The sequence below is a fragment of the Choloepus didactylus genome, chromosome 5, assembly GCF_015220235.1.
Source record: "Choloepus didactylus isolate mChoDid1 chromosome 5, mChoDid1.pri, whole genome shotgun sequence".
NCBI lineage: Eukaryota > Metazoa > Chordata > Mammalia > Pilosa > Megalonychidae > Choloepus > Choloepus didactylus.
Genome location: NC_051311.1, coordinates 79169246 through 79182376, shown reverse-complemented (window position 1 = coordinate 79182376; position 13131 = coordinate 79169246). Strand labels below are relative to the sequence as shown.

At 39.0% G+C, this 13131-nt stretch overlaps 1 protein-coding gene across 2 annotated transcripts in view; it reads left to right on the top strand.

The window, feature by feature from the left end:
* Positions 1 to 2086: 2086 nt before the first annotated feature.
* MDFIC (MyoD family inhibitor domain containing) overlaps positions 2087 to 13131 on the top strand; it is a 107148-nt gene continuing 96103 nt past the window's right edge. Inside the window, exons 1-2 of one of the 2 annotated variants that reach the window (XM_037836339.1) lie at positions 2087 to 2241; positions 2785 to 2987. In XM_037836339.1, coding sequence (XP_037692267.1) covers positions 2894 to 2987 — 94 coding nt within the window. In that variant the 5' untranslated portion in view covers positions 2087 to 2241; positions 2785 to 2893. Of the gene's footprint in view, positions 2493 to 2784; positions 2988 to 13131 lie in introns of both variants that reach the window. The other variant, XM_037836340.1, reaches the window with a different exon arrangement.

Here is a 13131-nt window from a genome sequence, read left to right as displayed (position 1 = left end):
AATCCTGGCAAGTTACTTACAGGACTGATGTGAAATAAGAACTCAATGAAATAAATGTGTAAAGTGCACAGTATGGGTACCTGGTATCTTGATGTGGCCCTTGTGACATAGTCATCATACCATAATCAACTTAATTCATCAAATTGCTTCTGCTGTATAATAACTATAGTTGATATTTTTTGATCCCTTTATATCTGGCATTCTTCCAAGGGCTGTAGAAGAATTAGCTTATTTTGTCCATGTAAGAACCGTATGAGAGTTTCTATTATCTTTATCACTCTATGAGGAAACCAGCATAGAGCAGTTCACTAATGCCTAGAGCCACAACACCAGTTTGTGGTTGAATAGGTCACCGGGTTTGGATATCTTGGTGATTACATATGACATAGCCTCTTATTTTTTCCTGAATTTTTTTTTTATTTTAAAATTACTTTATTTATCAAATTAAAAAAAAAAATTCCAAACAAAATAAAGCAAAGCAATAGAAAAACTGATATCCTGAAATAACTTCATTCCTTCCAATTTCTTTCCTAAAATTTTTATTTGATTTTATTTCTTCCCCATGAAAGAGCAAAGTGTTTAAAATTAATTTGATGAGGATTTATTGAACCATGTACCATGTAAGCAACATTAAGTACTGTGTGACATTAAGTTAACAAATTCTTGTCACTATGACTTTCTAGAAGAGTAATGTAACTTCCTGACATTTGTGGACATCTTTGTGAAGGGATAAAACTTAAACAATGCAAGGAAATATATAATAATGAGATGACACAGAATCTTCCAGAAGCTGCTTTCTATCCTACTCCTTTGAGTGCAGATTATGCTGCAGTAGAGAGTGATATTTCCTAAATGTTTATTCTCTAATGGTAATGCAGTCACCTCAGAATAGACCTGCTTCCACCTAGCAGATTCCAATGAGTCCAGGCCCCTAGACAAGTTTTCAAGAGAGTCAAAGCACTTTAATATGTACCATTTCTGAAATCTCTAAATTAACAACAACAACAACAAAAGCATTTGTTAAAGGTCATTGGGCAAAATGTCATTTGTGTTCTGGGAAATATGGTTTGAATGACTGTGATTAAAAAAAAACTTATAAACGTGTGTTTTTCAGATTAATTGAAAGCAAATTTGGATTCACTAACTCTTTAAAGGTAAGAAAGGATCCTCTCAATCCTTTGGAATCAATTCCAATTGGCTTTTTGAAGAAGTGAACCAACTGGTATTCCCTTAGCCATACACCAGGAAAGAAGAGACATCCAATCCACATTTTCTTCTGTTGAGATTAACATTACTATGGTCTCTCTCTTGTCCTAGAGATTCAGATGAGTTTCTTCCAGCTTTCTACAAATGAATCCTGTGTTTTACTCACCGTGAAATAAAGAACAAAATTATTTGACTCTTATTAAAACATTTCATATCTGCAAGTTACTTTGTATTGTTATTTTTGGCTCATCAGATTAAAGTACAATCAGGGCATCTCATTTATAAACGGAGAGTTGATCAGCTTTTTGATTCCCGCCACATTATCTCCTTACAGAAGCCGTCGGGCAAGTCCAGCACTCTGCCTGCAAGAGGCCAGGCTCCGGATCTGGGACAGGGCGTCTTCAAGGGTGTCAACTTTCCCTGCCTGAATGCCACGAGTGGATTTAGGCAACTGGTTTCACCTGTTCACAGATCCTGTTCGACCAAAACGAACAAATAACCAAAAAATAGAATAGAAGTAATTTCCGAACCAGAGATTAAGAGGTTAGACACCTTTGGTCGTGGTGATGGTGGTGGGATGTGTCAAGGTTTAAACTGCACATTTTCTTTCTCCCACCTAGAAAGTCTGATATTTTAGTTTTGTTTTTGTTTTTGTTTTTTCCAGTTTTGCCTTAGTCTATCCTAAAGGTTTCCAGAGTTTTAGTCAGCCCGGGGGACAGAACTGTGACGAGGAATTAGGAGAATGGGATGACCCTCAGGGCAGGAGACCAGCCACCTCCCTCCGTTTCCCCGGCCGCGGTGCTTAGCGCCTGGGCGGGGAGTCCGCGCCAGCCCTCTCCTGCTTTGGCCTCCTGACCTAGAAAGCGCCGGGCACCAGGGAGCGCGCGATGGATCCCGGGTCACGCCAGGCTCTTGGATCCGATACGATGAAAAACAGCAACAGAGCGAGAAGTGTTTCGGGAGTGTAGGAGCGGTGGAAGGGGGAAAAGAGACGCCGAGGGAGAAAAAGTTCCCGTTGGAGGGGAACTGGCCGGAGTGAGTTGGCTGGAAAGAGGGGGCGGAGTGCGCGAAGTCAGAGGAGCCACCGCTGCCGCCACAGTTGCCGCCACTGCCGCGTCTGGGCTAAACCGGAGGGAGGCGGAGAGTGAGCGCCAGGGGCCGCCGCGCCGTTAGGCCGCCGCGGCGAGATGCCGCCGCTGCCCGAGCCTTGCTAACTTTCCCGGGCGGAAGAGGAGGATGAGGAACGGGCTTTGAGCGAGTTGGGGGTGGGGGTGGGGGATGCCGAGGTAGGTGGTGGTCTCCTGGGCTGGGAGGAGTTGGGGTGTTGGTCCCTTCCCCCGCGCTTCTCCCAAATCCGATCTCACTTCCCAGCCCCTTTCTCCCCTCCACCCACGCCCTTGCAATCCCCCCTTGACTCCGCCACTGTCAACTTGCTGTGTAACAGTTTTCCTCCCTGGTTTCAAATCAAAACTTCCCCGGGGTGGGGTTTGGGGAGGGAAGTGGGGGGGGAGGGAATGTCCCGCATGGGTGGTGTGCTCCTCTCTGAAAACATATTTTTTTTCTTTTTTTTTCTGCCAGAAGCAGTCAGTTCCCTGCACCCAACACCTAACAGCCCTTCCTCCGTCCGCCCCGCGGGACGGCGAGCTAGGCGGCGACGCGGCGCGGCGCGGGCTCTGCGGAGTGGCCCATGTCCGGCGCGGGTGAAGCCCTCGTTCCCGGGCCCGCGGGGCCTCAGCGCGCGGCCGAGGCAGGCGGCGGCCGTCTCTGCTCCCAGGCCCAGGGTGAGTGCGTGCTTGCATGTTGCAAGCTTCTTTGTCATTGTCGCATTTAAATATTTCTCCATGTATTTTCTGATGGGGGTGATAGGACGGAGTCTCACCTGGTAGTCCTGAACTTTTGCAGTTAGAATTACTCAAGCAAGTTCTCCAGGATTCCTGCCCTAGATCAACAACCGGATAAGAGGGCGGGAACCTCTGGTGCTTCCACTCCCCCTTTCTTTGGCTACCCAGAAACTGGATGACAGGATTGCTTCTTTCTTAAGCATATGCGTTTCTGGGCCTAGAACTCACACGTGTGGGTTCTGAAGCACTTCTGCCTTAAGTCTCTTGAATTCTTGGGGCCCGATCAGATCCGGGACTACAGCTGCTCTGAACAAGCACGCCATCTCCGTTTCATCTTTCTGTTTCTTGTGGGCTACCCTATAACTTGGTTGATAATCCAGGTTTCTGCGACCAATTTCTTTGGAAAAGTTTATGCATACGTTTTCAATAACTGTTTTGTTTTGAAATAAACATGTTTTAAAAGAAACTTTCCAAGAATGAATTAACTCCTTTGTGTTCTTCTAGAAGTGTAAACACAGCCTATAAAAGAAAAATATCCTTTGTTTCTGAAAAACTTCCTATCAAGCTTATAAAACAAGTTAGACAATATCCTTCTTCTTTTGAAGGTAGAGTGCTTTAGGTTTTCATTAGTGACAGAGAGCAAGGGCCTTATTTTTCTGATGCATTTTCCTCCACTGACAGTTCTGATTTAAAGAGTTCTGACATTGATATAAAATACATGATTTTCCAGGGCTCAAAAATCTACTTTATGCTCTTGATTTTAAACATATCTGATAGCTTTTTTTTTTTTTTTTTTTTTTTACTTTACCAATAATGTAGTGAACTTCTTGGGATTATTTCTTAAGGCAGAAAAAAGTGGCACAGAAGAAATGAACCTAATGTTGAACTTACACTAGATAAAAGCAGAAAATATCCATGGTTAGATTAGAATGTTCTGGCATTCAGGGCTGTTAAATTGAATTACGTTTATCTTTTTTTTTTGCTTCTAAAGAGTGACTCATGCCTTCTAAACAGAGAAAATAAAAATGATTAGCCACAGAAAATTAGAGAACTAGAACGATAAACATGTTTTCCCAGAAGCAGCCCATGTTCTACACATTGTATTGTCAACACAATGATTTTCCTGTCGTTAGGCATCCCCTCAGTAGTCATATTGACTCGTTGACGTGCTGTTTATGTTCACACTTGAGCAGTTAATCACCATTGTTAAATAATCCTTATGTCAAAAATCAGTCTCAAACACTGGAAAAATGCTTTGATTTGGAAATAATTAATGTCTACAACATCCTTCTTTATTTTAATAGTATCCTTTTTTAAATTTTTTTTAATTAGCAGCAAGAACTTGTTCTGACACATAATACACCTGTGTAGTGCAACCCTGTGTGGTGTCATGTGGTCTGACCTTAAGAAGAAGGGCATTTAGAACGGTCTCAAATAGAGTGCTGCACAAAACACAAACATTATAAGTGTGGAAACTCGGGTAAAGTTTTTACCAGAAAACTGGCTTAGCTTCAGCAATTTTGTTACACATTGCTTTTTTATTAGTTTAACTTTGACTCAAAACATTCTTTAAATAGGCCCCCATTTATTTGTAAATGTAATGTAAAGTTGATTTTTTAAAATGGAAAATTCTCAGAAACTTGCTAAAATATTTTATCTCAAACAGGCAAATTTCATAAGATATATTTAAAGGGGGAAAAAAACGAGTGGATGGGTAGAGAAAAAGTTTCAAGATGCAGCTTCTCATGGTTAGATTGGTTTTATTCAGCATTAGTAAAAAAATGACATTGGTAAAGAAACTTTGCTCACAGATCACTCTACTCTTTAGCTTTTCATGAATTTATTTTATCTTTTTCCTTCTGTCCGGGAGTTTGGATGGGTGCTATTATTAGGGAGCAGTGAGGACTGTAGGAAACTGGGGAACTCCTGGGTCAGGAGGCAGTGCTCCTCAACTTCAGGTAATTGTAGCTGTGTGGGTTAATATCTTCCAGTATTTCAAGGGAAACTGGAGAACTGGATTTTTATGTATCATCTCCCCATTTAAAAAAATTGGCCATTAATTAAATGCAATTATTGTCTAGGCCAAACAAAACAACCACACCTGCAGGCCAGATGTGGCCTCTGAGACAGCTGATTTGTGATCTCTGTTATGAAACAAGGAAGGTAAATGGGCATAAGCACCTTGACAGGTAAAGGACAATTTGAGCCAAACTTATTTTTGTTTTAAGGGGAGAATGGATTTTGCATATATGGTCTCTAATTGTCGTCTTTTGTTTTTTGGATTATGCATCTTAAAATTTTTTGTGTTGTTAAGTAACGTTGAAAATGTACGTATTTACTCTTTGATGCACCAATTACTAGAATCCAAATACTCAAAATGGACTTTTAGTTAAGTGCTTCATTTATAAATCTGTGACTTGTGACTGGAGAGCTCTTTTGAAATAAGTTAGTCCAGCCTGCTCACTTTTTAGATGAGGGAAAGAAGATCCAAAGAGTTTAAGTGACTTGCCCAAAGTATTATCACATATAGTCAATAGCAAGAAATCAGGGTGGAAACACAGATTGTAAAGGATATTATATGTCATTGTGATGAATGTGGTTGATGTGGAGAATCAATACAATTTTTTTGTACAAAGGGATTCATTGAAGATAATAGGCTTTGGATATTGTGAATCACTTGAGCCTGTTCTTGTCCCTCTGCCACCCCATACCTCATTGCATTTGTGAAGACTTAGACCACTGGACTCTGAGTGCTGGAATATATTTTAATGTGATAATGTATGATTTAATGCACTCTTTTCTCTTGGGAGTGTCCTCTGAGATTATTAGGCGGACTTTTCATAGCAGGATGCAAAATGCCAGTGAAGTTAATTAAAAATGATATGAAATAGAAGCTGGGGAAAGAATCTTCAATTCTAAATTATGTAAGAAGGGCTTTGACATAGAAGCTTAGCTAAGTGGTCAGGAGTTTATGGTGCCTAAACACATTTCCTTTTGGGGAAGCCTGCTTATTTCAATTTATGTAATGCATGCTTGCACGTGTCTCTATTCTACTTTTATCATATTGTTTCCTCCTTTTGACTAAGGATAGAGTTTCTCAAAGTGTACTTTCTTTGGATAGCCTCTATCCCTGGTTCTCAATGGAGGGTGATTTTGCCCTTCAGAAGATGTTTGGCAATGTCTAGAGACATGTTTGTTGGTCACTGTTGGGGTGGAGTGGTGCCGCTGGCATCTAGTGGGTAGAGGCTGTAAACCTGTAATGCACAGGACAGGACAGCCTATTGCAACAAAAATTATCTGGTCCAAAATATCAAATGTGTTGAGGTTAAGAAACCCTGTTATCCTAATCTCTTGAAGCAACCAATGTTTTTTGCTCCACCCTAGACCTGTGGAATCAGAATTCTAGGTCTAAGACTTACGAGTCTGCATTTTAAACAAAATCCAGGTTCTCCCTAACTCTAGTTGAGAAACACTGTTTTAGAGGTGATTCTTATCTTTCTACTTATCTATAGAAAGACAAGTTATATTGATAGATTTTTAAAAACAGTCTTAGATGAAGAGAAAATGCTTTAAAATATCCCTTTGTAGTATTTCGAACTCAAAAATTCAAGTCATATCACTCTATGTGTCCTCTCTACTAGTGCTTTCCAAAGTTTTTCTCCTATATCATAATTAATAAAAATAAGTATAAAATTCTGTCTCAAAATAGTGTATTTCTTTTTAAAGTTATTTATGTATACTGTAATACAAATTTATTATGAACATTATAAAAGAACTACAAAAGTAAAAATTACAAAGTATAAGATAAAAATAAATACATAGATCTTTTAATACCTTCTTCTGCCACTTCAGAAGCTATTCTTATCTTGCCATCCTACACTTCTCTGTGGTGACTCAAGCATCATGGCTTAACAAGAAAGAAGTCTGATTTGCATATAGTTGTGTTCCAAAGGGTAATTTGTAGTTTGAGTTTCTGGAACCTGGATTATACTTCATCGTAGAAATAGTTATATATTATATTTGGTTCCATAATAAATCTCAAAAGATTGTTGCAATTAAGCCTTATTAAATTTTATTTGTTTCTAATGATAAATCATAGATAATATGCTGTTATTTTATGGTAAACCAAATATAACTAATCAAGAACAAAATTAAATGGAATAGAAACTGGTTTAAAACACTTTTTGAGTATAAGTTCTTGAGGAAGTACAGGCTTAATTAGAAAAATGGAGGTAAATTTGCCCAGATTTGGAAGAGGATTTGGAGGCATTTTCAAGCACCTTAGACCTGATCCTCCTATTTGTTCTTTTATGTCTAACATGACTAATGGCCATTTTATAAGTTTAGGTATAAAAGTGCAAGGCTTATCAGCTGGACATACTAATTTTCCCTTTAGTAAGAGAAATGATCAAATGAGTAAGAGACAGATGTAACTAAAAAAAAAAAAAAATCTGAGAAGGGAAGGTTGGAGGAAGGAAGAAAGTGGTAAAAGAAGAGATATGTATAAATTTAAGAAAGCCATTGGAGAGGATGAACTAGATTGAGCTAGGAATTGTGAAAAAAGAGTTCTAAGGGAGAGTGGTAGCAGCAGCAAGTTCAGGAAGTAGGGGTTGAGGAAAGATGTTGAATTACACGGGTAGAACTGCTGACCTAGTAGTAGGTATTTAATCTATATTTGTGTAATACGTGGTTGGGTAAATGGAGGACTTGATTCTTGTCCAGAACAAGTGTGAGTCAGGGCTGCAAATGGTTATGAAAAGTAACAGTTTTAGGGAAAAGGTGGAGGATGGGAAGAGGGAAAAACCTATGTATGTTTGTGTTTGTAACTTGGGGTACTTGTGTAGAGGTTTGCTATTATTTCTGGTTTTCATCTTTACCATAGCCTTTATGTTTCTCTGACATTGTTTATTTGTGCCTTAATCAGGTGCTCCACAAAGTTCAGTTCTGCACCTATGTATTGAACCCTGGTATATGACAGGTACTGAGGGAGACAGATGGGTGCATGAACTCTGGGGCTCATAGGACAATGAGGAAACACATTCATTCACACATAGGTATAATATAAGGTAGGCTGGTGCTGTAATAGAAGCATAAACAAAGTTCTGACTGTAGAATATGGGAGAGAGAAAGCATCTCTAACTGGGAGATTTGGGAACACCTCAAGAAAAAGTTTCAATTTGAGTTGGATGAGGAATCATGGCTATAGGACTTAGCTCTATGGACATGGGAGATGGAAGGCATTCCTAGAGGGAGGAACTTGGAGGAGATTATTGCAGAATGTTGGGTAATTCCATAGTAAGACCATAGTATGGGCTGTGTGAGGGAACAGAGAATGAGGTAAAGTTAGAAAGATAGGTGAAAGTCAGTTTGAGGAGGGCCCTGCTTCTCCTACTGAGGAGTTTGAATATCCTTTCAATAGGCAATGCTAAGCTAAAGATGGTTTTGGAGAAGGAGAAGAACAGAACCAAATTCGTGTTTTTAGGAAAATAAATCTGATGGAAATTCGAAGGATGATTTTGGAGAGAGGGGCAAGATTGGAGGCAGTGATTATCCAGGGAGCCTGGCAAAAGGTTAGAGAACCTAGGACTCTACCAGTGGGAGTGGAATATAGAAAATGGATTTAAGAATAATGGCAAAGCAGGATAGAGCTCTTGCTAGCTGTGAGAGCCCCTTAAGGGCATAGATTTTTACTTATTTGACTTAGAATTCAACTTATAAGACCAAGCAGAGTGTTAGGTACAAAATTTTGTTGACTTGGGTTGACACAGCTGAGCAAAGTATTTAATATCGGAGATGGTGAAAAGGGAGAAATCTAAGGTTTGCTTGTAGCCTGAATGGAAACACAGGAGTTGCTGTTGAGTGTATTCTTGGTCGTGTTGATTTTAGGGAACTTATATCTAGCAGTGATAGCTAATAGGCAGCTGGAATGTGTAACCCAGGAGGCTGGTGAGGATCAGGCTCACAGGCTAAGAATTTACCATCAGGGAGCTGACTGATGGACATGAGGAGATCACTGAGGGAGAGAAGACAACCACATTTTGTGGAGTGGCTACATTTTAGGGAGGAGGATGAAAAGAAGACAGAAAAAGAGGGCATAAGGGATGGTCACAGATATATTAGATGTGTGGTTGTCAAGAAAGATGAAAGGAGATGAGGTGAGTTAAGGGAGAAACAAGGTAAATGGGGGGCTTCTTTTGGATGGGTGGTTTTTGAGCATGTTTACCCACTAAAGGGAAGAAACCAAGGGGATAGAGAGAGATAGAAGATGAAAAGGCATGTGGTAGAGTGGTGGATTGGTGGGTATTTATAATTGAAAAAGTAAAATTCAGAGAAGGAATGGGATGAAGAGAACAATCTTAGAAGGAAGAGTTGGTTCCCATTTAGATGAGGTTGGGAAAAAAGAGTGGGTGATAATTTAGAGAAAATTTGGTATGTAAAGGAGACTGTTGAAAGCCTAGATCTTCTCATTAAAGTTGATGGTAACATTTGTTAAGGGTGGGAGGGTTTGGGTGGGTAAGATAAGTAAAGGAATTTGAGATGTGTGGAAAAGATTTGAAAGAGTGACTAATTCAAGAAAGTCCATCCCGGCAATAAAAGAGCTGCTCAGTAAGCACTGAGGGATTTATTTAGAATGAATGACTTGAAGTTTAATGGACCCGGTCAGCATGGTTGACTGCTTTTCTTAGCAAGGAGCATGTGGGAGATTGGAAATAGAAACAAATAGAATGGATTTTGGAATTAGCATAGAGTAATAGGTTGGTAGAGCATAAGAGTGGGAGGACAAGAGAAGAGTATGGCCCACGTGTGGGAAAGTATGTTTGTACTAAGTGATCTTGTGTTCTAGGCTATGTAAGGGAGTCAGAAATCAGAAGTGTACTTGGCAGATCAAGAATTCTGGCTAGCAAGGATCTTGCCCATTTGGTTGGTCAGTTCACGTACAGGAATTTAATACATATCACTGAGTGACCTTTACAGGGCTACTGGGGAGGTTATGGAATTTTTGGGTGTGTATGGTTTTTCCTGTTTCTTTGACCCTTATTTCCTGGATCTTGTTGAGGTGATTTCATGGAAAGAAGGCCTAGTAACAATGTGCACTTACTTTATTTGCATTATATTTTTTAGAATAATAAAATATTTGGGGAAAATAAGGAAAAAAATGGACACATTCTGGAAATTATGACCCCATAAAAAAAGTTTTGCAAATGGAAAATTATTTAGACCCAGAACAACAAACAAAAGGGAGAAAATTAAACTAAATTGTCATTCTGAGATAAGTGTTCTTCTGTATAAAACAGGATAAATCAAGTGATTTCTGTTTCTACTTCTTAAAGTCTTTCTAAAGTTTTTATCAAGAAAAGACTGCTTCTGAGCTGTCTGGGTTCTAGACTTTGGATAGTTTAACTTTGTTGTTTCATCAGAGTAGGTCAGAGATGCTGTAGCCCTCTGTCACCTTCAATAGTGCTTTGTATTCACCAGTATTTCGGATGTCCTCTCTCTCTCTCCTCTTTTCCTTTTCCTCTCTCCCTTTGCCACTAATACTTTATTGAAGTTTCCTGAACTTTTAAGGTCTCCTATAAACCTTAGCATATGTGTCCTGAAGGAAAAAAGTTTTTAACCTCATGGTTTGGAAAGCAAGTTATATCTCTTAGATTCTAATTCTAATCAATTAATGTTCACTAAGTAGGAACTATGAAAAGTTATTTTCACATAGATTTAATTTTGTTTGTGGTTTCTACTTGCAGTCCACTTCTGTTTTCAGATTCACACCCACATGATTTGAAGTAAAATGATTCATATGCATGAGCCTTTATGCCTGCTTTTCTGGTAGCTGTAGGAATTAAGTCTAATTAATTTTTCTGCTAGCACATATTTTGTTATTGAGATATTTGTAGGTGGAAAGCCCTGTCAGTCAACAAATATTTTTGTGTGTACCTACTATGTACAAGGTCCTGTGAAGATTTAAAATATATAAACTAGACGAAGGAGATGAGGTTAAATTATAATTCCTTACCTAAGTATGAATTCAAGATTACAGCAAAACTATATGATGGATTAGCTCATGGCCAGTTGCCAACTGACCAGTCCTAGGGTATGTAAGTTCAGGTGCTGAAAGAGAATCTTAGGCTGGCAAGAGGGAGTCAACTTGGTCTCGGCCGGGCTGCTAGTGATCCCAGTTGAAGGATACACAGTTTGTAGGTTTTTTGGGGGTGGGGTAGCGTGGGAGTAGTTGAATTATGAAGAACTAGGCACTAAAAATAAGGCAATTTGTGGTTGAGCAGGTGGTAGGCACTCTGAATCGAGATGGCAGGGTACAAAGGCACCAACTTCCTCTGTTTGCTTTCCCTATTCCAAAGCATGATCCTCCAGCTCCTTTTCACAGTGGATCAGCTCCTGATCTTTTGGGACTCTAGAAATGTAGGCCTGTTCTGCTCTTATTTCTCCCATCACTTAAGCAATACACAGGATCTTTAGTAAGATTTTCCAAAGGGTTTTACTATTTATTTCTCCCTGGGATGCAAGGTGAAATTATCAAGCATGGGAAAGGTGTAGGAGTTTACAACATTAAAATATGCACAATGTTGAAATAGCCGTGTCAGTTTTTTATCACTATGTGAAATGGATTTAATTATATTCTTACTTGAGCTTGGGAGTAGTATTCAATCTTTGTGTTAGGAACATATTTATGGTTGGAGGGGAGAGGGTTTGGAGGCCATGGTAGCAGGCATGGAAAAGAAAGTATAGATTTGAAAGAAACTGGGGAGTTTTATCTAGCAGGCCCTGGTTGATTGATTAAGTTGGGGCAGGAGAAGTAAGAAGAGAACACAGAGTTGAAGTTGATTCTTTGACTGCCTTTAACCAAGATACTGACCTCAGTTGGAGAAAAGGACAGAAGAGAAGGAGTGATGAATTTGGGGAAATGTTAAATTTAAGTTGCTAATGATATATCCATGGAGAGTTGACACTTCAAATCTATAGTCAGGGCAGTGATCACAGATAGGAAAGTAGAGCTACATGTCATCCACATGGAGGTGACTGAAACTGTGGAAGTTAATGAGATTGCAAAGATGGTAGAGCGAGAAGGGAATGTGTTGGTGGACTTACAGGAGAATCTAAAGAAGGCACCTCAGAGAGTGAAGGAGGAGAGGGTCAGAATCCCAAAGGCTAAATTAGTGTACTACGAGAGGCTCCAGGTTTTGCCTGTAGGAAAAATAAGAGAGAGAATGCCCCCTCCCCTGACTTCTAATCCATATCCATCATTCTGATATTCAAGTAATCAATTTCAACATGTTTCCAATTCTCCTATCATTGTTATTATTCATGACACCACCTATATTCAAAATGCTTTTCTCCATCCTGTCTCTTTTATTTACTTCAAGATCAGACTCAAATCGTAACTCTGAAATGCTTTTCCTTTGATTTCCATTTGCCTTCATTGCTTCTAATAGTGCAGAGCACACCACTGGTTCAGTCTTAACCAGAGAGCTTGGGAAAGAACATGTTCTTAATAAAAACAACAGCAACAACAAAAACTTTCTGTATAACTGAAAGTTATAACATGCTTTTTGGACATTGAGATTTTAATCCATCTTAGGACGCTAGTCAAACAGGAAGATTTTGCAATGTTCCTTAAGGTCATTAGGCTTGAATTTCTTATTTTGTTTTATTTTGTTTTGTTTTGGATCAGTGAAGAAGTAAAATTCCAGAACCTTAGATCTTCCTAAAAGCTGACTTATCTTTGATTTTTTAAAGGTTACATTTGGGAATCATTTGTAGAATGTGCACATTGTTCTGAGCCTCTAGGAAAATACAGACCCAGTTTTTTTTTTTTTTTTTTTTTTACTTTTTTCTAGAAATTTTAATGTCAGATTACTTGAGATTTTCTCAGTTTACAAACCTGAATACACATAATCATCTATAATACTTCTGGTTGAATAGACTCGAGAGTAAAAATGAAATTGTTTAAGGTGATTTTGTTTATAGATAAAGGAGGTATAAATATATATTACAGAGCACTAAGAATATATACATTGAGCAGATTATAAATGCTCTGACATAGATTATCATCAAATATTGAAGTGTGTGG